This window comes from Diabrotica virgifera, chromosome 1 (assembly GCF_917563875.1).
Source record: "Diabrotica virgifera virgifera chromosome 1, PGI_DIABVI_V3a".
Lineage (NCBI taxonomy): Eukaryota > Metazoa > Arthropoda > Insecta > Coleoptera > Chrysomelidae > Diabrotica > Diabrotica virgifera.
The window spans coordinates 169,837,258-169,863,188 of NC_065443.1; the positions used below are offsets into that span (position 1 = coordinate 169,837,258).

At 33.5% G+C, this 25,931-nt stretch overlaps 1 protein-coding gene across 1 annotated transcript in view; it reads right to left on the reverse strand.

The window, feature by feature from the left end:
- The window catches only part of LOC126878856 (endoplasmic reticulum junction formation protein lunapark-B-like), a 109,416-nt gene that overhangs the window by 23,395 nt on the left and 60,090 nt on the right, over positions 1–25,931 (reverse strand). Inside the window, exon 3 of the mRNA XM_050641755.1 lies at positions 15,385–15,617. Coding sequence (XP_050497712.1) covers positions 15,385–15,617 — 233 coding nt within the window. The remainder of the gene's footprint in view (positions 1–15,384; positions 15,618–25,931) is intronic.

A 25,931-nucleotide genomic window follows, 5' to 3' on the forward strand; every position in this document is an offset into this window, starting at 1 on the left:
TGTTACTGTCTCCGTTAACTCCACAGGTTGTCTGTCAAATTCTTCATTTAATAAACTGTCAAAATACTTTCTCCATCTCTTTTTGACATCCTTTTCGTGAATTAGTATTTTATTATTTTCATCTCGGATACATCTAATCTGATTAAAATCTCGTGCTTTCTTTGCTCTCTGTTTGGCTATATTATATATCTTTGCTTCGCCTTCCCTGGTATCAAGTTGATCGTATAGGTTTGAATACGCTTCTGCTTTAGCTTTTGCTACTGCTACTTTCGCTTCCTTTTTGGCGACCATATAGTTTTGAAGGTCTATGTCCGATCTGGTTTCTTGCCACTTTTTATATAATTTTCCCTTCTCTTTTATTTTTCCTTGTACTTCATTTGACCACCACCAAGTCTCTTTATCCTCAAACTTCTTTCCTGACGTTTTCCCAAGTATTTCAATAGCCGTCTCTCTAATAATATTGGCCATTTTTTTCCAAATTGTGTTAGGGCTTCCTTTCATGTTCCATGTGATCGTTCATGGGTATTCTTTCATTTTTCCGATTGTATATAATAAAGATGACGGTTTAATTTAATTTAATGTAAGAGTCATATTTTGTTAAAAAAAATCCGGAAAATCGGCCTGTTTTTTCCCTTGTCACAGTAGATTTCCCCCTTAAGTAAAGCAACTCGTGAAGCGGTAACGATTAAATTCATTTAAGTTGCTAATTAGGTGGTGATTTTCCCGATTTTTTTTGCCAAAACGAAAGGGACGAACTGTATTTTGAACGTAACTTGCTTACATTTGATGCTAGAATCTTTTTTATAAAAACAGAAATAAACACTTTAAAAACTTTGTAATAAGTTTTCTTCAAAAATTGCTTCATCTTTTGGTTATTTCACGTTGAGATATTCTATTTGGAATTTGGCGAATATGAACCTATTTTTCTTTAGCTATAAATCTGCTTCTATTAGGTTTAGAGACTTCATGTATACATACGGTGACCATATATTTTTAAAGAAAAATAAGTACAAAAAAAATGTATTAAAAACGCAAAATGTTTCTTGTTATTGGACAAATATAACTTTTTGGCATTAAAAATAAATAAACTATGTAGCTAGACATAAAAAATTGTCAATTAAACTAAACATAACACATTACATTAACTTTGAAAAAGTTACAAGCCTGTAATTAAGAGTTTTTAGATGAGGGACCTGGAATAGCCTCATCTTCTTCCGGTTTTTTGCATCATTCATATTTTTATGAACTTAAAATTAATTTAAGAAGGTCCGGCTTCGACTGAAGTAAATGAAACCTTTCATACAAGTCTCATCAAAATTTGCGTACACCAGCATCGCTGCCTTGAGAGTGGATATGGACATTTGTGACTTTTGCGACGTCCAATAATAATTATTTATTACAGAAAATAAATGTTCGATAGCCGCACTAGTACCCGGAAGACAAAATATAAATTAGCATAATATATGTAAGTTTTTCAGTTTGAATTGATCTACACACTTAAAAACTTTAAGCCATCGATCCTGACTATTTTTTTCTTCTCTGTTCCACTCAGCAATTTTTTCACTTGTAGCCACGTCTTTCAAAATTCCCAGTTCGTCAAAGAGTTGATCTTCGTTTAACATGGTTCCCTTGATATACAATTTAAAAGCTTCGAGAGAATAACAAACATCGTTTCATGTTATTTCACTTCTTATGCGAGCTCCACACTCTCGCCGAAGTCGATCGAGGTTCAACAAGTACGAGAGTGTAGACGGCCACCTTGTGTAACTTTGCCTCACTTCGTTCTACTTCCATTCTCTGTTGGTCTGGTCAAAGGGATCTTTGTCGGTATCGCACCGCTCTTTGTCGGTATCGCACTTCCTCGCGAAGTAGAACGAGTGTGTAGAGAGGGTACTTCGAACTTCGGTCAACTTTGGCGAAGTAACTTCGCCGAGAATGTGGAGCCCGCTTTAGATCTATGCTTTTGAATAGTTTAAATTCATGAAAATTTATACTCCAGTTTTCTAGGTAGGTTACACATTTTGTGTAAAAATGTTTCACTTGCGCAGTGAAGTTTTGTGTGCGACCACCGCACCATAATCCTGATGTTTCACACACTTAAAATGTTTTTAAAGATCATTCATAAACGCATTTACCAAAACACTTGATATGGATATCGAAGAAACCCACTTTGAAGTTACACTACTAATCCAAAGATGCTTGGATGTGAACCACGATATGTACGTCCGTTTCATAGATTACAACAAGGCTTTCGATAAAGTCCGCCACAAAGAGCTAATGGACGTCCTCAAAGCAAAACAATTACAATACCATGACCTTTGAATTATAACAAATCTATATTATAAACAGCAGGCACACATACGCATTAACGAACACACATCAGAAGAGTTCGAAATTAAAAGAGAAGTGCGACAGGGGTGTGTATTGTCACTACTATTATTAAATGCATACTCTGAAGAAATTATGAAAAAAAATCTTGAGGGAGAAACAGCAGGAATAAAGGTACCTAAATGGAACGCCAATTAACAACATTAGATATGCGGACGACACTATCATAATAGCGGACAACCTCCAAAAGCTAATGAACAAGATAGTTGAGTATGGAGAACAATATGGATTATCAGTAAACATCAAGAAAACTAAATTTATGAGGCTATCAAAAACCCAAAATAAAAGCCTGACAATTAAAGGTAAAACTTTAGAACAAGTTGAAAACTACAACTATCTTGGCACAATAATTATTCACACAAACGATTACTCCAAAGAAATCAAAGTTCGAATAGAGAAGGCAAGAACCAACTTCAATAAAATGAGAAAGGTAGTTTGTGCAAGAGAACTGAAATAATTAAGACTTGAGAGTTAGGCTGGCAAGGTGTTATATTTTCTCGACTCTACTTTACGGGATAGAAGCATGGTTAATTAACGCGTCGACTACTAAAAAGTTGGAAGCATTTGAACTGTGGGTGAAGGTACCTGAAGATAGCATAGACCGAGCCTGTAACAAACAACGAAGTCAGGAGAAGAGTCAACAAAAGAATGGAAATATTGGAAACCATCAAGACCCAAAAGCAATACCTGGAACAGTATACAAAGAAATTTGTTTAAAAGTAGTAAACGATAAAAATATTCATTTTTTAGAAAAAATAAGTACATTTGCGTGTCCTTAGAAAGGTTTTAAAGTACATTAGGACAATATTTAAAAATAAGTACTGTCCTACTTAAATAAGTACATATGGTCACCGTATGTATACACCATTTTCTTCACTTTTTTACAGGCTATATTTTTCCTAAGAATGTTTTTTCGATAAAATACTTACTTTTTGAATTATTTGCGAAAAATCGTCTAAAAAGTGTTTTTTTTTTTGTTGAAAAATGTACATGTTCACTCGCAAATAACTCGAAAAGTATTAACTTAGTGAAAAACTCTATAGAATAAAAGTTGCTTAGAATTAATCAGTTGAATGCCGGATTTATTTTGAACATAATATGTTTTTGCGCCCCCCCCCCGAGAAGGTGTGAAACTCATCCACATGGCAAAAGCACACATCGACACAATATCACTTTTTTCTTTGACATGTTAGCTATGCGTATGCCAAATTTCATGTCAATCCAAGCGGTTCATTAAAATCTACAGCAAAAACCGTCAGAAACTGTAAGTACTAAGGGTCTAACTAAATTATAAAAATGAATTGCCATAAAATGCATAATTAAAAAACAGTCTCTAACGATGTGCTTTACTTTTATAACAGTTTAATTACATAAAACCATATCCATTGTTCATTAACACAATCATCGTCACATAAAAATCACCGAAGCAAATCATAAACAAGTCTCCTTTCACAAAAGGTATAAAGTATGCAGATTCTATTAATACGTTTTCTGTTTGCTAATGAACTGGTTATTAATAGAAAAGGCCATTGTCTTTATTGGAGCATTACGTTGCTGGCCATGTGGTCTGTTGATCAGATTCGTTCAAGTCTTGAAAGCACTTTCAAACATTAATTAATAAATATGAATGAATAATTGGCAAAAGTAAGAAGTTTATTCTTGCTAAAAATAGATGTTTATGAAAAATGAGTAGATTTATTTCCAACTGAATTGTTTTCAAGGTCGCGAAAATTGCGATTATGTTAAGTTATTTTAAAAAACTAAGACTGTTTATTACTTATTTAAACTAATGTATGGTTTGCTATTTTTTCTAGTTTTGTGTCATATTTATATCGAACACCAAACGTAAATAAAACTCTTAGCGTTTGGCCACACGGGCGGTTTTTTACGGCCGCCGTAAGAGCAGTAAAAATCAGCGCGAAAATGGTTCCCACGGTGAGAATAGTAGATGGCCAGACTGAGCTGTAAAATATCGCGCAGCAACAGTCTGGCCATCTACTATTCTCACCGTGGGACCCATTCTCGCGCTGATTTTTACTGCTCTTACGGCGGCCGTAAAAAACCGCCCGTGTGGCCAAACGCTTAGCGAAAGGAAACACGGGCGATAATTTACGGCGCCGTAAGAGCAGTAAGCCGTAAGAGTATTGGTTGACTAACTCCTCCACCAATTTTAGATGAAATAGGAGCTAGTCAACCAATGTCTCGTCAGGTTTACTGCTCTTACGGCGCCGTAAAGTATCGCCCATGTGGCCTTAGCCTAAGCGTTTGGCCACACGGGCGGTTTTTTACGGCCGCCGTAAGAGCAGTAAAAATCAGCGCGAAAATGGGTCCCACGGTGAGAATAGTAGATGGCCAGACTGAGCTGTAAAATACCGCGCAGCAACAGTCTGGCCATCTACTATTCTCACCGTGGGAACCATTTTCGCGCTGATTTTTACTGCTCTTACGGCGGCAATAAAAAACCGCCCGTGTGTCCAAACGCTTAGGCCAGACAGGCGCTAATTTACGGCGCCGTAAGAGCAGTAAGCGCTGTAAAATGAAGCGGCAGTAGCTGCAGTAAAAAGCATGGCCAGACGGGGATGTAAATTGGGGCGTGTCGAGAGACAGTGTTTTGGTCGTTGTTGTGGCTAGATGAGCTACAAATTTGGAACCAGGACTATTCGTTTGCGAGACGATGCCGAAGATGGGCGCGTTTGATGTTGCTGCGCGATATTTTACAGCTCAGTTTGGCCATCCACTACACTCACCGTGGGGCCCATTTTCGCGCTTCATTTTACTGCTCTTACGGCCGTACTGCTGTCTGGCCGTAGCCTTAATATTGATCTTTGACTTATGCCACTGTTTGAGCGAATGTGCGATTTGTATTATTGTTTTTGCATTGTATCAACGAAAGTCTCTGCCCCTGTCAAATCAAACATTTAAAGATATTTGATATACAATATCCGTTATTGTATAATGTAGATGTAGATATTGCCCATATAGTGTTGAGAATCTCTTAGATGATTTTGTTTATTCAATAATACTTAAACAATATTAATTTAACGTATAGTTTTTTTAACAATATTAAAAGTTAAAAAAAATTAAGAATTAAAAAAAAATTCTAAATTGGAAAAAGACAGTAAAAAAAATAAAAGTTAAAAAAAATTAAGAATTAAAAAAAATTCTAAATTGGAAAAAGACAGTTTTTAATTTTTTTTTCTCATTTAGAAAGTAAAAGTCCTCTTAAAGTAGGATACTGTAAACTTCTTTGGATTTTAGATTTTACCTTCTGCGAGATATCTTATTTTAGCTGTTCATGAGGAAAAATATCTTCTCGTATTATAAATATTATGTATTTCGAATTATAGGTACCAATAAAAACAACAATAATTCACTGTATGATTTTTCAGACATTATCAGATAATTTCTTTAACCAGGTAGTTCTACCCTAGAGGAAGTAATAATAAACTAGATGCAGAAGTGGAGAAAAATAAGTGAAGGCGATTTTTTAAACTTTAGTGCGCGTGTTGTTCTGTTCGCAAGGTGAAACAAATAAGGGGGCAAAAGATTTTTAATAATCCGACTAAGTTCTTAAAACTGCATAAGCAATTTTTTTCAATTCAAAAAATTGTATCCCTCTCTTTATAGTGGTACTTTAAACCTTTGACGTAAGTTATTTGTAAAAGGACCCCGCAACACGCCTTATGTAAAAATGGCCCCGGTCAAATTTAAGGAAAGTTCTGCAAATGAAAGTTCTAGGTGCGTAGATTAAAAAAGTAGATGGGATCTAGGTCTGAAAATATATTATTCTGAAGCTACGTTATTGGATTCAGGTGTTCGTTTTACGTTAAGTGCACTAATTCACGGTCAAGTGAACGAAAATAATCGTTATTGAAAGAAGAGCCACTCATTTTCTTCATGCATATTTGCGTGTTGCATATGAATTCGTGGTCAAAAATAGATGCATCGTATATCGTATCTAAGTTTTCAGAAAACCTCCGAAAAGTCCTCAGAAAACTGAAGAAGTGTAATAGAAAATGTGCTGCTAGAGCGACATAAGAATTATCATGTTTTCATGAATGCTTCACACTTATCTAATACAAGCATAGCTGCAGTTTCTCCTTGCCTTTAGAAAACTGAACAGTGGCGGATCTATGGGAAGAATAGGGGAATTCCCCGTAACACGCTCCAGAATTAAAGAAAACAAATTGTTGAAACATAAAACAGATATTAGCTGACATGAAACTTAAACTACAGACAGACGAATTCAACCCAATTCGATAGTTAGGTCGAATTGGGTTGAAGATTAAAGTTAGAATTATTGGTAGAAAATGAAAGGAACTTATTGCACATAAGTTAATATCTATGGCTTTTATGTAGTTTGGGTTTATCTGATTTATGTCTTTTGGTTGATGTTTCATTGGAAGTCCCCTCCCTCCACGGAAAATGCGCATAAGACTTCTCGCGTTTTCACGCATGCAGAATATAAACCTGATATCAGTAACAGCACCATTTTTGATTACAAAAAAAAAATGCTGAATAATAATTTTATGAAGAACCGCGGCACTGACACTTGCTACATCGGCAATACCTAAAAATCACGTTATTACATAGAAATTTTGCATATAATGCAGATTTTCTTTAAGGATTTTTTTTGAAAAAAATCACCCAATACAATGATCTAGGGCACAACTAGATTTGATCCAATGTTTTGCACAATAAACCTCATTTGAATGGGTGATGTTCTATGGGTGATGGGTTATTATTATATCCAACAAAACCATGAGAAAACTGTCACTTAAACCTTGTCACAACTTACAAAGATACATCAGTAAGTCCTTTTTAATAATGTATCTATGTTCTCTGTTTTCAAAAACAGAATCACAGTACGTACAGTCGGAAAAATGAAAGAATACCCATGAAAGAACATATAAAACACGCTGTATTTTCCGGTCACCGTGTCACAAAGAAAATTGCCCAGCGCAAGTAAATGTAATAATAATTATTACATGTACTTGCGCTGGCCACTTTTTTGTGTGACACGGTGACAGGAAAATACAGCTTGTTTTATATGTTCGTTCATGGGTATTCTTTCATTTTTCCGACTGTATATACAATAATGTATAACGAAGTGTATAACCATTTAAAAATTAGTTTTGTTAGGTGTATAGCGTAGGTTAAAATAGGTTACATATACATGTATACCTTGGTAGAGAGACGGCTATTGAAATACTTGGGAAAACGTGAGGAAATAATGATTGAGGATAAAGAGACTTGGTGGTGGTCAAATGAAGTACAAGGAAAAATAAAAGAAAAGTGAAAATTATATAAAAAGTGGTAAGAAACCAGATCGGACATAGATCTTCAAAACTATATGGTCACCAAAAAGGAAGCGAAAGTAGCAGTAGCAAAAGCTAAAGCAGAAGCATATTCAAACCTATACGATCAACTTTATACCAGGGAAGGCGAAGCAAAGATATATAATATAGCCAACAGACAGCAACGAAAGCAAGAGATTTTAATCAGATTAGATGTATCCGAGATGAAAATAATAAAATACTAATTCACGAAAAGCATGTCAAAAAGAGATGGAGAAAGTATTTTGACGGTTTATTAAATGAAGAATTTGACAGACAGCCTGAATAACAAACGAGGAAGTGGCTCAAGCGCTTCAAAAAATAAAGAAAGGAAAAGCAGTCGGACCAGATGATATTCCTGGGGAAGTATAGCATTGGGAGAGACAGGAATAAGTTGGCTAGTAGGCCTATTTCATAGACTTATGGAAGTTGGACAAATGCCAGACGAATGGAGCAGTATATTAGTACCTGTCTACAAAAACAAGGGAGACATACAACAATGTACAAACTACAGGGCTATAAAACTACTAGCCACACCATGAAAATATGGGAGAGAGTAATTGATAGACGGACACGTGAAGAAACCGAAATATCCGATAATCAATTTGGCTTTATGCAGGGCAGATCAACAACAGATGCAATTTTCATTGTAAGGCAACTGATGGTAAAATACAGGAATAAAGAGACCAACGCTCATATGGTATTCATTGATCTTGAGAAAGCATATGAAGCTTGAGAAAGATATGAGTTCCTCGAGAGATTCTGTGGTGGGCACTCAATAAGAAAGGACATCTTTACAAATTGGCGAATATGTAAAGATTGTGAGAGATATGTATGAAGGAGTAACGACTAGTGTTAGGACATGTGTGGGAGAGACTGATAAATTTCAGGTGAAAGTAGGATTGCACCAAGGCTCGCTGCTTAGTCCTTATTTATTCTGATTAGTTTTGGACCAGATAACAGCGAAACTACAGGGTAGAATTCCATGGTGCTTAATGTATGCTGATGATGTAGTGTTAATAGGAAATGGTGAAAGAGACTTAGAACAAAAACTGGAACAGTGGAGACAAGCTCTGGAGGAAAAAGGTTTAAAACTTAGTAGGACAAAAACAGAGTATTTGGAATGTTCGTTTAAAAATGGAGTTACTACAAATAAAATGGTATCTTTGGATGGTGAAATGATTGTGAAAAGCAATAGTTTTAAGTACCTAGGATCGGTATTACAGAGTAATGGAGAAATAGATGGAAATGCATGCAGTAGAATTAGGGCTGGATGAATGAAGTGGAAAGAAGCGAGGTGTGTCGTGTGACAGAAAAATTCCAATGAAGCTGAAGGGAAAATTCTATCAAACAGCCATAAGAACGGCTAAGATGTACGGAACTGAATGTTGGGCAGTGGAAAAGAAAGAGGAACAACGAATGCATGTGGCGGAAATGAGAATGCTTAGATGGATGAGTGGAGTGACAAAGAAGGATAAAATTAGAAATGAGTATATTAGGGGAAGTCTAGGTGTGGCACCAATTGATGCCAAAATGAGAGACCATAGGTTAAGATGGTTTGGTCATGTTCAACGTCGAGACGTTAATCACCCAATACGAAGAATAGCTGAAGTGCAGATTCCTGGAAGGAGTAGGAGAGGAAGACCAAAGAAGACCTATGGGAGACGATAAGGCAGGACATGTTGGTAAATGGGATTACCATTGATATGACCCAAGATAGAATTGTGTGGAGAAATACAATTAGGGAAGCCGACACCGCATAGGGATAAGGCAGAGAGAATGATGATACATGTATACCTTGGTATGCATGTGTGCTCGTATGAATGTATGTTTTGTTTAAACAATTTTTTCTTTTATTCTGGAGTGTGTTTCGGGGAAATTCCCCTATTCCCCCCGTAGAACCGCCACTGTTCAGTAGTTTTCTAAAGATAAGGCGGAACTGCAGCTATGCTGGTATTGGATAAGTGTGAAGCATTTATGAAAACATGATAATTCTTATGTCGCTCTAGCAACACATTTTCTATCGCACTTCTTCAGTTTTCTGAGGACTTTTCGGAGGTTTTCTGAAGACTAAAATACGATGCATCTATTTTTGACCACGAATTCATATCAAACATCCAAATATGCATGCTTCTTTCAATAATAAATATTTTCGTTCACTTGTGAATTAGTGCTTTATATGCTTTATAGACTTCGAAAAAGCATTTGATAGAGTCAAACACGACCTACTATTAGAACGTTTGCAAGGAGTCGGTTTAGATGGAAAAGACTTCAATTCACTAAAAAACTTGTACTGGAACCAAAACGCCAGAGTTAGGATCGAAGGTTCCACATCCGCAGAAGTAGAAATTAGGAGGGGAGTTAGACAGGGATGTGTTCTGTCGCCTCTGCAGTTTAATCTTTACCCCGAGTTTCTATTTAAAGAGGCACTGGAGGACTCCAAGGATGGAGTCAAGGTGAATGGCGTAAATATCAACAGAATCAGATACGCCGAGGATACGGTGTTGATTGAAGATTCCGACTTGGGCATACAATGACTCATCGACAAGATCAACTCGACCTGTGAGCAATTTGGTATGAAAATAAATATTAAAAAAACCAAAGTGATGTCAATCCGAAAAAAACAAAACGTACCTCAACCTTGCACAATAAATGGGCACATTTTAGAACAAGTCGATAGATTTAAGTACTTGGGATGTTGGATCGATAGCAGCCTAAATCCAGATCTAGAAATAAGATCGAGAATAGAACTATACAGAAAAAATAAAAAAACTGCTTTGTGAATCTCGAATAAAACTCGAAATTCGACTACGTTTATCCAAATGCTACGTCTGGTCGACTCCTCTCTATGCAGTTGAGACATGGACCCTCAAAACATCAACCGTAAATAAGTTGGAGGTCTTTAAAATGTGGATTTACCGGAGAATTCTCAAAATTTCATGGACATCGCATACCTCAAACGAAGAATAGAGCTGCATAGAATAGGCAAGGCAAGAGAACTTTTCAACATAGTGAAAGTTAGAAAAACATCATACCTAGGCCACATACTGAGAAATAATAAGTACCAATATGCTCAACTTATAGTGAAAGGAAAAATCGAAGGAAGGAGAGGACTAGGGAGGAAAAGACTGTCGTGGCTCAGAAACATCCGACAATGGACAGGGCTAAATTTTGAACAGCTAATAAGAACAGCTGAAGACAGAGAAGAGTTTGCAACTGTAGTAGCCAACCTTCATTGAGGAGACGGCACTTTAAGAAGAAGAAGTGAATTAGTGAACTAACGTAAACCGACCACCTGAATCTATTAAGTTCAGAAGGCTTCAGAATAATAGTTTTTCAGACCTAGTAGTCCAGAGAAATAAGATTTTTCTCGTGACACATCCCCCTCCAGGCCGAAACCAAATTTTTTGAGTAGTATGGACATCTATATTATTAACCTATATGTTTCCTGCAGCCGATTTTGATTATATACATAGTTATAAACAAATGAAGATCAAAAAACGCTAAATTTTCGCTTTTTTCGTCTATTACCAAAAAGTTAAACACTTTAACCCATTAGCGCCGAGATTAATTAATTATTGATTTTGTATTTTTTTGCAATATTAATAATGAAACTGTGTTTAAATAATAAAAACTTCATAAAATATTTTTTCTGAGATGTTCCATTTCTGAAATATTAAGTGTTGCCTTAAAGCAACGCTAGGCGCTTACACTACCTAGTTTTTGTTGAAAATAATAAACCAAAAAATTAAAGCATTTGGGATACAGTAAAGTAGGCAATAAAAGAAAAATAGATATTTATTCATAAAACAAGAATGTGTGTGTACTTTGTACGCACGTAAGAAGTTATATTTCTACTACATATTATGTGATTTTTAAGACTATACCAAAAATTTAAAAAAATAAAAGAATAAAACGCACACAAACACATTGAAAAATGCCACAAAGAAAAAATGATTTCTGGACGATAATAATTGTTGGCAAAAATTTTAAATACGCATTTGCTGAAAAAAAAAATTATATAACAAATATACTTACAATCATAATATGCATAAAAAAATAAAACTTGCATCGGGAATTGAACCCTTGAATTTCGTGCCGCTTTGACTCGTAATCGAAGCGTAGACTCGTTCGTCCAATCGCACATTATTTATCATGTGGAAAAATACGGTAACTGAACGTTTTACTGTTTGACAATTGTTTTGAAAATTATGTAGTTTAAATTTTGTGGAAGAAAATATAAAAATATAACAAAACAGTAAGAAAACAATATATTAGATGAAGATTGGTAGAACTTTTGTTGGTAATCAAATTGAGTATGTAAATCAAAGCATTACATACCTACTAGATAAATAAATCTACGCCAAAAAATCATAATTTAAAAATAAAAATCGAACCTAATTTGGGATTTCTCTCTAAAATCCGCATTCTTGAGAAAATAAATGTATGTATTTCAACCTAATCCAAATGTATAATTACAATATGATTATAATAAAAACTAGGTACTTACCAAATTAGAATGAGTTTTCCTTGTCCAAAATAGTCCAAAAGTCCAAAAATATAGGTATATGAAAACTATTTAAAAAGGCAGTATAACTATTAACTAACTTTTGTTTGTTGTTTCTTTTCACACAAATTTTAAAACGCAACAACCATAAATAATCTAACTACAGCTGTGCCACAGCCACCATATTGAATAATTTTTGACATGTCATTTGAACATCCAATCAGAACAAAGTTATAATGCGCATGCGCCCGGTCGCTAGGTTTTTCCATATAAAAATTTACCCTCTATCGCCGGTAAAGAAGTATAACTTCAAAAATGTAATTCGATGTGATTAATTATAAAAATTTACACTATCGAGAGTGAAACGGTATAAAACAAGAAGTACATAGTCCAATATCACATTTTAAACACATTGTTCTAACGATAGATTTACATGTTTTAGACGCACATCTTCTCTTTTTCCCATCTGGAATGTACTGTATCAAATGATTGATGGTATGGTGTCCAAAAGAATGTCATCCGATACTCGGCTGTCGACAGATGCTGTCAAGGAAGCCGACGGTCTTCCACTTCCTTTACTAAGTACACTATACTTCGCTAAATATGTGCTTACAATCCCTCTTATATAATCTAATTGCGATACCTTTTCTCTGCCAGTTTTATTATACAATATCCAACTATTTTGTAATGCAACATCGAGCATCCACGTAAAAATTGGCCATTACCATTTTTTGCCACGAATACTGATCCGGTAGCAACTTATATTCTGATCCATTTGGTCAGTTCCTCCCATAAATGTATTATACTTGGCGATCAATTTGGGTCTAGAAACAAGTACGTTTCGTTTGAGTTTCTGAGAAAATCTTCTTACTTGACCTACTTTTTGAGTGCCGGAGGATGATCCATACACCGGACATATAATTGTCCATCATTTGGTTCAATAGCTGTTTCAAAATAACCTCGATCTTTTTTCAGAAACTCATTTTTAGGAGTTAACGGACATCCTCTGGGAACTCGGTTTTCGCGAATGGTTCATATTAATTCTCATCAGTGTCTACATTATTTGTATCTGGAGGTTCTACAAAAATATCGCCACCTAGTTCATCATTATAAATTATATCAAGGGCTTGAGCAAGCGAAAATCCTCGTCTAGAACAAAAATGATAAAATTTAAAATATAGGTAGTACAAGCGCCTAGCGTTGTTTTAAGGCAAAGGCTGGGTTACAACAGGCACTGACAAGTAGTTATTGATCAATTCATATAAATTATTTAAAATATGTTTTGTTAGAAGTATAATCAACACAAATTTAACATATATAAATAATAAGTTTCATTTATATCGAAATTATGGTACTTACTCAAATCGAAAGTCCATTATTTTCACGTTCTAATATTATGCTCAACTTCAAATGCACCAAACTTACAAACAGTCCTTAACACCGCAAATAGATAGATATAACCAAGTGTGAGCGATTATGGTTGATGGAATTTGCAAGGTCACACCTCTTTTATGACTGTCTTATGACTTCAAGCTCCTCCCAAATACAGGCATGTCTGCCGTTGCTTTAAAGCAACGCACGGCGCTAATGGGTTAAACAAATTTGAGTGTAAGAAACTCATAAATCGTATAAAAAACTTCAATATGGCGTTCGCTGAATATGTCCATCCTTATTGGTTGTTTAGAAAATTGCAAAATAAATCATAAATTTTGAGTTTTTAAAAATAGTCATAACTTATGTAAAAATTAACTTAGAACCTTCTTATTACACGGAATGCTGATACTTCTTGTACTTAAATTATATTTTAAATTTCAAAGCAATTGGTCAAATAGTTTAAAAGTTATTTAATTTGTTTATCCCAAATTCATTTTTTTGCAACACTACAAGTCAGAAAATTATGAGGCTACAATCACACTTCGACAGTTTATGAAAGAAGAACATTTATACTATTACCATTATTAAAAATAAATGACAAAAAATAATTTTAAACAGTGTAAAATTATTTTGAAAAAACATGTCGATTTTTTGCTTACTTATAAACAATTAGAATAACTTTTTAACCGTTACCTGTAGAAAAATTATTTTTTCATATTTAGAAAGACTGAATTTTTATACACATTTAGAAAGAAAAACAACTGTCCTAGGACAATTAGGGAGAAAGTTAGCCCCACCATTTATTTAATTCACATGTTTTTGCAAAATAATTTGCAATATTTATAATTATTTTTTGTAAATTTTTTTAATTAAATTAATACTGTAAATTTCCTTCTTCCATAAACTATCCAAAGTATTACTGTAGCTTCATCATTTTCTGACTTACAGTGTTGCAAAAAAAAATAAATTTGGGAAAAACAAATTAAATAACTTTTAAACTATTTGACCAATTTCTTCGAAATTTAGGGTGTGAATTAAGCACCATAAGTCTCAGCATTCCGTGTAATAAGAAGGTTCTAAGTTAATTTGTACATAAGTTATAAATATTTATAAAAACTCAAAATTTATGATTTATTTTGCAATTTTCTAAGCAACCAATAAGGATAGACATATTAAGCAAACGCCATATTGAAGTTTTTTATACCGTTTATGAGTTTCTTATTCTTAAATTTGTTTAAAATGACTATTTTCTTAGTAATAGACGAAAAAAGCGAAAATTTACCGTTTTTTGATCTTCATTTGTTTATATGTATATCATCAAAATCGGCTGCAGGAAATATATAGGTTATTATTATAGATGTCCATATTACTCAAAAAATTTGGTTTCGGCCTGGAGGGGGTTGTGTCACCAACAGGCTATTTTTTTTTCCTTATTTCTCTGAACTATAGGTCCTATGGACTTTTTTTAATACATATACGCACTGAGAACTATCATTGACACTGACCGAACTTTCAATAAATTTGACCGGGGCCACTTTTCCGTAATTAGTGTTGCGGGGTCCTTTTAAATTAGTTGCTTATGGGCTTTCTTTTCGTCTAACCCGATTGGACTAATAATTAATTAATATTATATCGATCAATATTCACCATCCCGTCAAAAAATGAATGTAATGCAACGCACAAAACCACACTGTATAATATGCATAGTACAAATTAATCAGGTTTAAAAATAAAAAATTACATTATACATTAAAAAATGTTAAATTAGAAATGACTCACCCGCCTGACTAGTTCGGGCCACTAAATCTGTGGTTGTGGATACTTCAAGTACTGGTTTTTTTGTTTCGTTTCCAAACTTATCTAATATCTTCTTCGCCACTTTATACGTTTCCGTTTCCATAACATTATCGATGATCTTTTTCTTGTCTTCTCTCAACTTTACTAGTTTCTTTTCGTTTCTTTGCAGCTTTATGGCATAATACCACGCAAGGAATTTTTTAATAATAACTACGCTGAAATGAAAAAAGGAGTAAAACTCTGAAATTGACATGAAATCAAATAGGGATTTTAATAAAGCTCTCACTACATTAATAGAGCAGGCTGTATCGTCACCCCTGTTAAGTAAATTATTCCGATTCGATTTTTTTGCACAAACTTACTCAAAAAGAGGTTCTCATAACAAATCAACAGGGTGCCGCGGTCGGAAAATTCAAAAAATCAATTTTTTCACTTCACATTTTTTTTAGATTCTCTGGGTGATTCTGAGCAAAAAAGGTCTCTAGTGATTTTTCTCTAAAATTGATAGTTGCCGAGTTATATGCGATTTAAAATTTAAAAAATGCGAAAATCCCCATTTTCAAGACTTAACAACTCATAACTCGGTTAAAATTATTATTATGAAAGTCAGAAACTGACTAAATCCAAGTTTACAACCCCCGCCCTACATGATCCTGAAGAAATTTGTGTCACTAATTTATTACTAAGGTGTTATTTTTAATTATTAACAATACGCGGCTAAGAGCGTATTGAGGCGGCTGTCAATGTAAGTGCGAATAAGGTACACCTTTCCGGCAGTCCAATGGTAAATCTTACTTATTAAGGGCCGGTACTTTATGTCCCTGTTAAACCTCGGTTAGTTAACCGGGGTTTAATCGGGACAGAAGAGTAACTATTATAGGGTCTCTGGCGTTGTAATAAATGCAATTTTAAATATTAATATAATTATTTATGATTATAATAATAAGTATAATTGCGTGTATGCCTCTGTTATGCATATATTTCTGTCCCGATTAAACCCCGGTTAACTAACCGTGGTTTAACCGGGACTAAAGTACCGGCCCTAAGTCTTGAAAATTGCCATTTTCGCATTTTTTAAATTTTAAATCGCATATAACTCGACAACTGGCAATTTTAGAGAAAAATCACAAGAGCCTTTTTTGCTCATAATGACCCAAAGAATCTAAAAAAAATTGTTCCGAATTGTTCCAACCTGTGGATTTGTTATAAGAACTTCTTTTTGAGTAAGTTTGTGCACAAAAATTGAATCAGAATAATTTACCTAACGGGGGCGACAATACAGCCTGCTCTATAATCTATAACATGTGTAGAATAAGTTGCATATGCTTTTTCTCATGAGGATCTTTCAGTGCGTCACAGTTTTTTGATTTCTTTCTAACGCGTTAAATTGCATGTGACAGAAAAAAACGCACGTCGGTGATTACATTTCGTCGGTGACATTTATAACATTTATTCTAGTTGTCAATAAATGGCGCTATAATCGAAATAAAAATTATTTTCGAATTATATAATATATCTACGAATATTCTGTACAATTTATAAGACTACAAATCAAAGAAAATACCATTTTATAAATGCAATAAACAGAATTGATTTGTTTTTATGCCAAATTGCAAATAAAATTTGACAACTGTCAGATTTAACTAAAATGTCATGTCACTAAAATGTATATTATCACGGACTTGCCTTTTTTTCTATCATTTGTGACGCACTGAAAAATGCTCATGAAAAGAAGCATATAACTACTCCAAGAAATTAATGCACCACCTTAAAAATGGGTCGTTTTTATTGTCTCGAATTTCCTAAACCTGTTAGCCGATTTAAGGGCACAGGAGCAAAATGTCGCCTGTCAAAATGTTCAATGTGTTTTAAATGTATTCATTTTTTCGAATCCTGAGAAAACTAATAAATATTTTTAAAAAATTTAAACGCAGAATGAAAGATTATTACTGAGGGCCGAAAGTCCCTGAAAACTTATATAATGTTTATTTTAATAAGTTACAGGGGTGAAAAAAAATTTAGTGTGATTTTTAATTGCAAATATATCATTCAAAAGAAACTTTTTATTTATTCTAAGAGACTTTCGGCCCTCGGTAATAACGTAATCTTTCATTCTGCGTTTAAATTTTTCAAAAATACTTATTAGTTTTCTCAGGATTCGAAAAAAATTATTACTTTTAAAACACATTAAAAATTTTGACAGGCGACATTTTGTGCCTTTCCCCTTAAGAGGCAACAGTAGCGATCAACAGGTAGCAACAAACGCGGTCCAAGATTGCGGCTGTAATTTTGAATATTTTGTCGAGATATTTGGCACACATATTCGTAATATAATAAAGAATGGCGGTACAGAGCCCAATTTGAGAAATATGTTAGTATGTGCCAATTACTCTATATTACTCTATAACTAAATAAAATATTGCAAAAAGGAGCCTGTACCGCCATTAAGAAGAACAAATAAATACACTTTCTTCAAATAACCTTTTTTATCCCATGTCTAGATTTTGTATCATTTTGGACCTACTAAAATTTTTTATTTCTTACAAGAAATCGAACATATTATTACTAATAACTAATTAGGCAACATAGAGAAATTGTCACTGTCATTTTGACAAACCTGCGTCAGATTTTCTCTTATATGTTCTGTTATTTTTATCGATATCTGTTCAGTGCAGTAGTGTATCATTTTAAGAATTCGTTATTGTTGTTTCAGAGGAAAGTAGTGTTTATTTATAGTTAATTTATTATATTTTTGTATAATAGAACTAAGTTGTTGGCCTATTTGAATATTGTTAATGTGAAATAGATTATTGTTAATTGTGAGTTTTAGTTATATGTAGGTAAGTATATTTTACGTAAAAATATTTTGAATTCTAATGCGAGTATATAAAGTTTTAGGAAGATTTTTTATTCTAAAAATATTATCAATAGTTTAAAAAATGGGAAAAGTTCATTTAAAGTTCTATTAAAAAAAAGGGGTTGAAACTAGTTAGAATGCATTTGGCGCTCTATGAACTAGGTAAATAAAATAAGACGGCTCTTGGTTCGCTTCACAACGAAATTACTATTTATTATTGTTTTATTATTTCGTGCAAATACCTATGTTAACTTAAAACTTTCACCCATTTTGGTTTATTTTTATAAATATTTATTTACTAATAATAAAATTGTTTTCTATTACTTCCATTTAGCGCGCCTATGAGTCAATTGATGAGACAATTATTGTCAAAATATTGATTTTAGATAATGTCAAAGATTACCACTGTTGCCAAAGTTTCGCAGACCTTACGAAAAAAGGTATGATACTATCTTCTGAAATTATATTGATGACGCGCTACTGTATGCTCTTAAGTGATTTTTTAATATGTTGTAGCCTTATTTTTTAGCAATATAGCTGCAATAATTTTGTTTCTAGACAGGTAAAATGTCATTGTATACCGGGTATACCAATCAAACTGTGATTTTTCTCAAAGTTCACCTCATCCTGTGGAGTATTCTAGAATTTATAAAATTCTGAAATTAAAACCCAACTATATAGTAGCACCAGATTTTCTTAACAGTCTGTATTTTTATTCAATCGCTTATGTTGGATAATAAAAAAGTTAGGTACTTTAACAACTAGCCACGTTTTTCATCAATACTGGTGTGCGAAAAACTTCAAGGGGTAATTCTGCATGAAAACGAAATGGCAGTTTGCTTTATATGTCCGCAAAAGCTTAGTTTCCGAGGGACGGGACGGGTTGTTGAAATTTTTCTTACAAATTGACGATTTGAGATATGCAAATGAAATTTGATGGGTTTTAAGACGTAGATATTCCGCATTTTTTTATACAGAATTAAGAATTTTATATTCACCATTGGCTTGCATACGGGTTATATGACCCGTATGCGCGCCAATGGAGAATATAAAATTCTTAATTGTATGTCAAAAATGGGCAACAACTACCTCTTAAATCCCACCAAGTTACATTTGCATGTCTCGACCGGTTTTAGAGCAATAAATAAATCGTTAGTGAGTAAGAAAAATTTCAACATCCCGTATCTCGGAAACGAAGCATTTGCTGACATACGTTTATAAAGCAAACGTTATTTTTTTTTCATGCAGAATTATTTCTTAAAGTTTGTCACACTTATTTAGGAACACCCTGTATTGACGAAGAACGTGGCTAGTTGTTAAAGTACATAATTTTTTATTATCCAACATAAGCGAATAAATCAAAAAAACAGAATGTTAAAAAAACCTGAGGCTATAGTTGGGTTTTAATTTCAGTATTTTATAAATGCTAGAATGTTCCACAAGGTGTGGTGAACTTTGAGAAAAAAACAAAGTTTAATTGGTACACCCGGTATATAACGACAATTTACCTGTCTAGCAACAATATTATTACAGTGATATTGTTGAAGAATAAGGCTATAACATATTTAAAAAATCATTTAAATCGGACAACAGGTCTAGGAAATTCCAGACTTCAAACATGATCCATTTTTAAGGTGGTGCGTTAATTTCTTGGAGTAGTGTATTTAAAAGTTTTTATTATGTATACTAGTATATAAAAAGACCATTTAAAGCAATTGAAAAGAACTATTAAAAAAACAGCGAGAACAAGTCAAAAACAATTTTTAACATAAAATAAATGTTCTTGAATACTAATATCACCAATATTTATACTGAATAGTTTTTGTAAGATGATTATTGTTTCATTAGGTTCTATATCCAGGTCTATAAATGAGTAAATAGCGAAGTGCAATATTGAAACCGCGTCCTGTTTGTAACATTTAACCTCTTCTAGTCAATCATTAGGTGCGTTCGCGGGTACAGTTGACAAATTATCGCCGACAATTTCTAACCTCATTTAATATAAATAATATCGTTAATAGATACACAAACAAGGTATATTTACTTTTAATTAATATTAATAACTAATTATTAAATTATAATATTAAAATATACCTTGTATATTTATCTATTAACGATATTAATTATATCATTTTAAAGTGCGCATGCGTTTTGCTGCTAATTTATCGCCGACTAGTCCTCGACAGGCTCCCGCGAACGCACCTAATATCTTCACCTCCATGTTGGTACACACCAGTCACCCTGGAGATTGGGTAACCAATCTCCAGTGGAAGGTGGGATCAGGGCTAATGAAGAGTGGAGTTTTGGTCCTTTGATGTATAGAGGGTTAGGCGAAGGGCTAACAATCATCCGTTGAGACAATCCCGACGGATTTTTGGAACCTGGAATGTACGAACCAAAGCAGAGATAGAATCGGTGAGGAAATCATCATCGATAACTTTAACTTTGAGCGCATTAGCGAATTTAACTTTCTTGGAACAACAATAACTGAAGACAATAACAGATCAGCGTCATTCCATATCAACTCAACACACGTAATTTCCACCCCTCTTCAGATTTGCTTATAATTTGGAATACTCATAGTAGGCTATTGATTATGTTCAAAATAAGAGAGCTAAAAGGAACTACAACGTTAACGGGATTTTATTGTCTCATATGGTCAATGGACCTCTAGATTTGAAAAAACCGCGGAGTGCTACCATTTAAATGGGTGCGTTTTTGAGAAAGGGTTGAATTAGTCCCTAGGCACAGGGTAAAATTTTAAAGTAAAAAATATTTTTTTTTTACAAAAATATATTCAAAAGAAAGGCAAGAAAAAAACGCGAGAGAAAGCAATTTTGTTTTTTGCCCCATAACTTTTTTCCATAGGGATATAGGTATAGGCATTGCTTCAGCGAAAAATAACTTCCATCCTTCCTCTGGTAATATGAAGTTTGGTAAAAGTCTCTACAATTTATAGTTTCCGAAATAGGATTTTTCAAAATTCGCTGCTCGCAGCATTTTTGGGCCATTTTCCTCATTATTTCGCATACATTGTTCTGTAACTTTTTTCTACGCATTTCTAGGTATATGCAATGGTACATTTATTAGAAAGAGATGTCAATTACCTTTAAAAGGGTCTATTGGGTAAGGTTATACGATTCTTTTTAAGCAAGTGATGCTTTTTGAAGGTTTTATACTTTTAATAATTTTTGATATTTTTAATGATTATTTGTTAAATTTCTCATTATGACTTTTTTTCTTGACATTTAGGTATATATGTTACAGTTCAAGTTGATTATCCAGTTGGAGTTGACTCCAACTAGTTGGAGTCAACTCTAACGGCTGGTTTCAGTAAAAGTTGATTATAAATATAAAATGAAGATTTATATTCAACATTTACTAGTAAAAGTAGACTCCAACTAGGAAAAGTATACTCTTCCCAATGCCATTTAGTAAAAGTTGATTCTGGTTCACACAAACAGCCGATTCTAGAAATTAAATGTTACTGAATATGTTCAAATTAGCCTAGGCTGTATCGTCGCCCCCGTTAGGTAAATTACTCCGATTCGAATTTTTTGCACAAACTTACTCAAAAAGAGGTCCTTATAACAAATCTACTGGGTGCCAGGCAGTACCTTGATCGATAAATTGTTTAAACATTTTTTTTAGACAAATTCACAAAAATAATTTTTTCACTTCGAACAATTTTTTTTAGATCATTTGGGTTAGTCTGAGCAAAAAAAGGTATTTTGTGATTTTTCTCTAAAATTGATTGTTGTCGAGTTATACGCGATTTAAAATTTGAAAAATGCGAAAATAGCCACTTTCAAGGCTTAATAACTCGGTTAAAATCCATTATTATGAAAGTCAGAAAGTGACCAAATCAAAGTTTATAGCCCCCTCTACAAGATCCAGCAGAAATTTTTGTCACTACAGTAGGCTCTCTTTATAACGATTCCCTATATAACGATAATTCCTCTATAACGATCAAAATACTAAACATTGTTTGGTTCGTCATAAGGACATGTATTAATTCTTTCTCTATACCGATATCGTTCTCTCTTTATAACGATAACTTTTCAATATTCGATGACCTCACTTTTCAAGAAACAACTTATAACCATTTGCGTTTGGCAATAACTAAGATAACTAAACCGTAAGAATTTTACCAATTAAAGATAACACTTAAGGTTGATCTGAACCCCCCCAAAAATAAACTACACATTCAAAAAATTTGAAAAAAATTGAGAAGGTATATGTGATCACTAGAAGTATTTTGACAAATTTTGAGCAAACTTCATGTTTTCGTTTTCGAAAAAACTCAAAAAAACTCCTTTTTTTCAAGTATAAAGCGGAAAAACTAAACATACAATTTTGTTAATTTTCTTACAGCATAAAGATATAATCCTAGGAAATACTTATGAATTTTTTTAAAATTTTTGAATGTACAGTTTTGCCACAGTAGGAAAAAATAATATGTTTCGGCTTATAATAAAGCTACCGGTAAGAAATTGGATAAAATTTCAATAACAACATATGTAAAACTGTAACAATGGAAAATATTTCCAATAAAATGTTGAATATTTTTTCCTAAACATATGAAAAATCTCGTTAAACAAGAATTATATCTTGAATTGCCGCTAAGAATTTGGGCCGCCATGACATGGTGCCATCTACACCATCGGTAATATTTATGTTCGATAGATAGCAGTGCCTTCTGCTTCAATCGCGTCACACAGAACTTTATCCTAACAGCGTTGCCATATCAATTACTTTGTACAACAAAATGTTTTAATGTTAGTAGGTAATATAAGCCTACTACTATAACGTCTATTTATAACGCATCAACGTGACCTTCTGAAATTAATTTAACTACTTTTGTTGAAATATTTTCAGTCCCCTTGGCCGTATTAGATTTTGATATATTTAGGGCCGGTACTTTCTGTTTCGATTAAACCCTAGTTGGCAATTGGCATTTTAATGTTTTTAAGTACCATAAAGTTGTCTTTTTTTATTTGCATTTTTTCATGTATCTCTGAAGCTTTGTATTTGACTATATTTTGAATTGGAATTGGAGCATAGTCTTCATTTGTCAAATAGTGTTTCTAATAACTACCATCCATGGTATTTCTCTTTTTTCGCACTTTTATGTTTATTAAAGATTTTAATTGAAATTATTACTTTATCATTAAAATTTTCATTGTCCATTACTTTTTGCATTTGTGGTGAGCTAAATTTAAGGGAAAACAATTGGACGATATGTAAATAGATATGGAGTAAGAGCAGTAAATAACCACTTCTAAAATTAATTAAGGAGAGGTTAAAAACATTTTCACCTTCATATTAAAAATAAAAAAGTATCAATATACAAGGAATGATAGGTAACAAGTAACAATCAATTTTAAAAATCTTACATCTATATTGATTTCTTCTCTGTACAAAAACAACAGAAATAAATAAGACAAAAGAAAAAATGTGTTGTCACTTAATAATAGGTATGTTAAATAAACGTATTGATTAGTCTGATGGAAGTAGAACTTAAAACTGTTATATGGAGCTAATCTGGATCGGTATAAATTAAATGAGAAAGAAAAAGATCTAATAAACAGTTTCTTTAAGAGCAGGAAGAGAAAGATTATGGAATATTAGAAAATGAAAACGGCGCGGCAGAATAATCATCGATAAAGAAGTAAAAAAGAGGAAACGCGATAACGATATCTGGAACAATTGTTTTATCTGATAAGAAACGAAGAACAGCCAGAAATTGCTATCAAAATAAAAAATATAATAAAGCAGTGTGGATTGTTTCTGTGTTTGAAAAAGGTTATGGGTTTTTACGAGCTTGTCCGAACGGGTCAGTAAGTGACAATAATATTGTGGAAGTTAAGTGACTGTATTCATCCCGAGAATATACATCTCTAGAGGCAGTCGAATCCATAAAAACATGTAGCTTGTTAAGTGAATGTCCCTAAAGAAAACAATAACTTCTTCTTTAGCCTGGTTGCATCCACTCCTGGACAAAGGCCTCCCATGAGTTCTCCACTCTTCTCTGTTCTGTGCTATTTGGTACCAGTTTCTCCCCACTTTTGCTTTGAAAGTCATCTAGCCATCGTCTTTGTGGTCTTCCTCTGCTACGACTATGCTCGCGTGGTCTCCAATGTAAAATGTTTCTCGTCCACCTTTCGTTGTTTTGCCGTGGCACGTGTCCTGTCCTATCCAGCTCCATTTCATTTGCGCAATTCTTCCAATAACATATTCCACCTTCGTCCTGTTTCGTACGTCCCATTTCGAATATGTTCTCTCAGAGATACTCCTAAGATAGCTCGTTCGATGGCCCTCTGTGTTGTTCTTAATATATTGGCTGATAACCCTGTAAGTGTCACGGTCTCCACTCCATAAGTCATAACTGGTAGAATACAACTGTTGAGTACCCTTTTTTCTAGATTTATTGGTATCTTTTTGTTTTTCAACACATCACTGAGTCTTGCAACTGCTGCCCAAGTAATTCAGATTCTTATAGCTATCTCGTCCGTTTGATTCTGTTTGCCTAGTTTGATCGTGTGACTCTTCGACACTTTCGATCTCACTTCCAACTAAGTCGATTCTGATATTTTGATTTGTCATCACTTTTGTTTTATTTAAATTCATTTTTAAACCGCCTTTCTCAGATTCAGGTTTAAGCATCTTTAGTATGTAGATTGGTTCTTCTGTATTGTTGCTTATGAGCACTATGTCATCGGCAAATCTTAGATGACTTGCTTGCGTAAATCATTCCGTTTAATACGGTCCAGAGTTCTATGGAATCGAATGCCCCATTGTACAGCAAGAACAACAATACAAATGAAATATTAACGGTAGGCGGCCAGCAGTCTGAGAGAGTAAAAAATATATTTACTGGGAACGATAATCACAGAAAATAAGGATTATACTCCAGAAATAAGAGAGAGAATTGAAAAAGCACGTGCCAACTTCGTGAAAATAAAAAAGATTTTATGCAGCAAACATCTGATATTGGCCCTCAGAATAAGGCTAATTATATGTTATGTACACAGTGTGCTTTACTAAGGAGCTGAATCATGGACATTAAATCGAAATGCAATAAATCGACGAGCAAGACAGAGAAGAACTAGTTTTGCATGGTGTTGGTGAAATAGTTTTGAGTATTTTTTTTTCTGTTAACAATCATTTTTAATATCTTTATTATAACCTTTTTGGACCTTATTCTGCGGTATCTCATGAAACTGATTACGCAAAAAGATCTCATGGGGATATTTTTCCCAAGAAACACGATGTTTTCGCCTTGCTTAAACATATTTTGCCGAATTTAAAATCAAAATCCTATTCTTTTCTTCTATTCTTTTTCTATCATACATTGACTTTATTCTCTCAGGTATTTTTAGTTCTTAACACGTTGATGAACAGAACGTCTATAGACGACATTTTTAAAATAACGAGTTATGACAAAAAATCGGTAGATTTTTGTAGATTTTTTGTCACATTACATCTACAGATGCATACGAAATATAATACGACATCCATGGTCGTCGTCCACATGTTTACAAAAAACATATTGTTTCCATAAAACAAATTTAGCAATTTCGCTACTACACTAGCGGACAAAAAATTTAGGTCACTAGATGAATTATTTGATGGCTTGGATTTCCTAAACCTGTTGTCCGATTTGAATGAT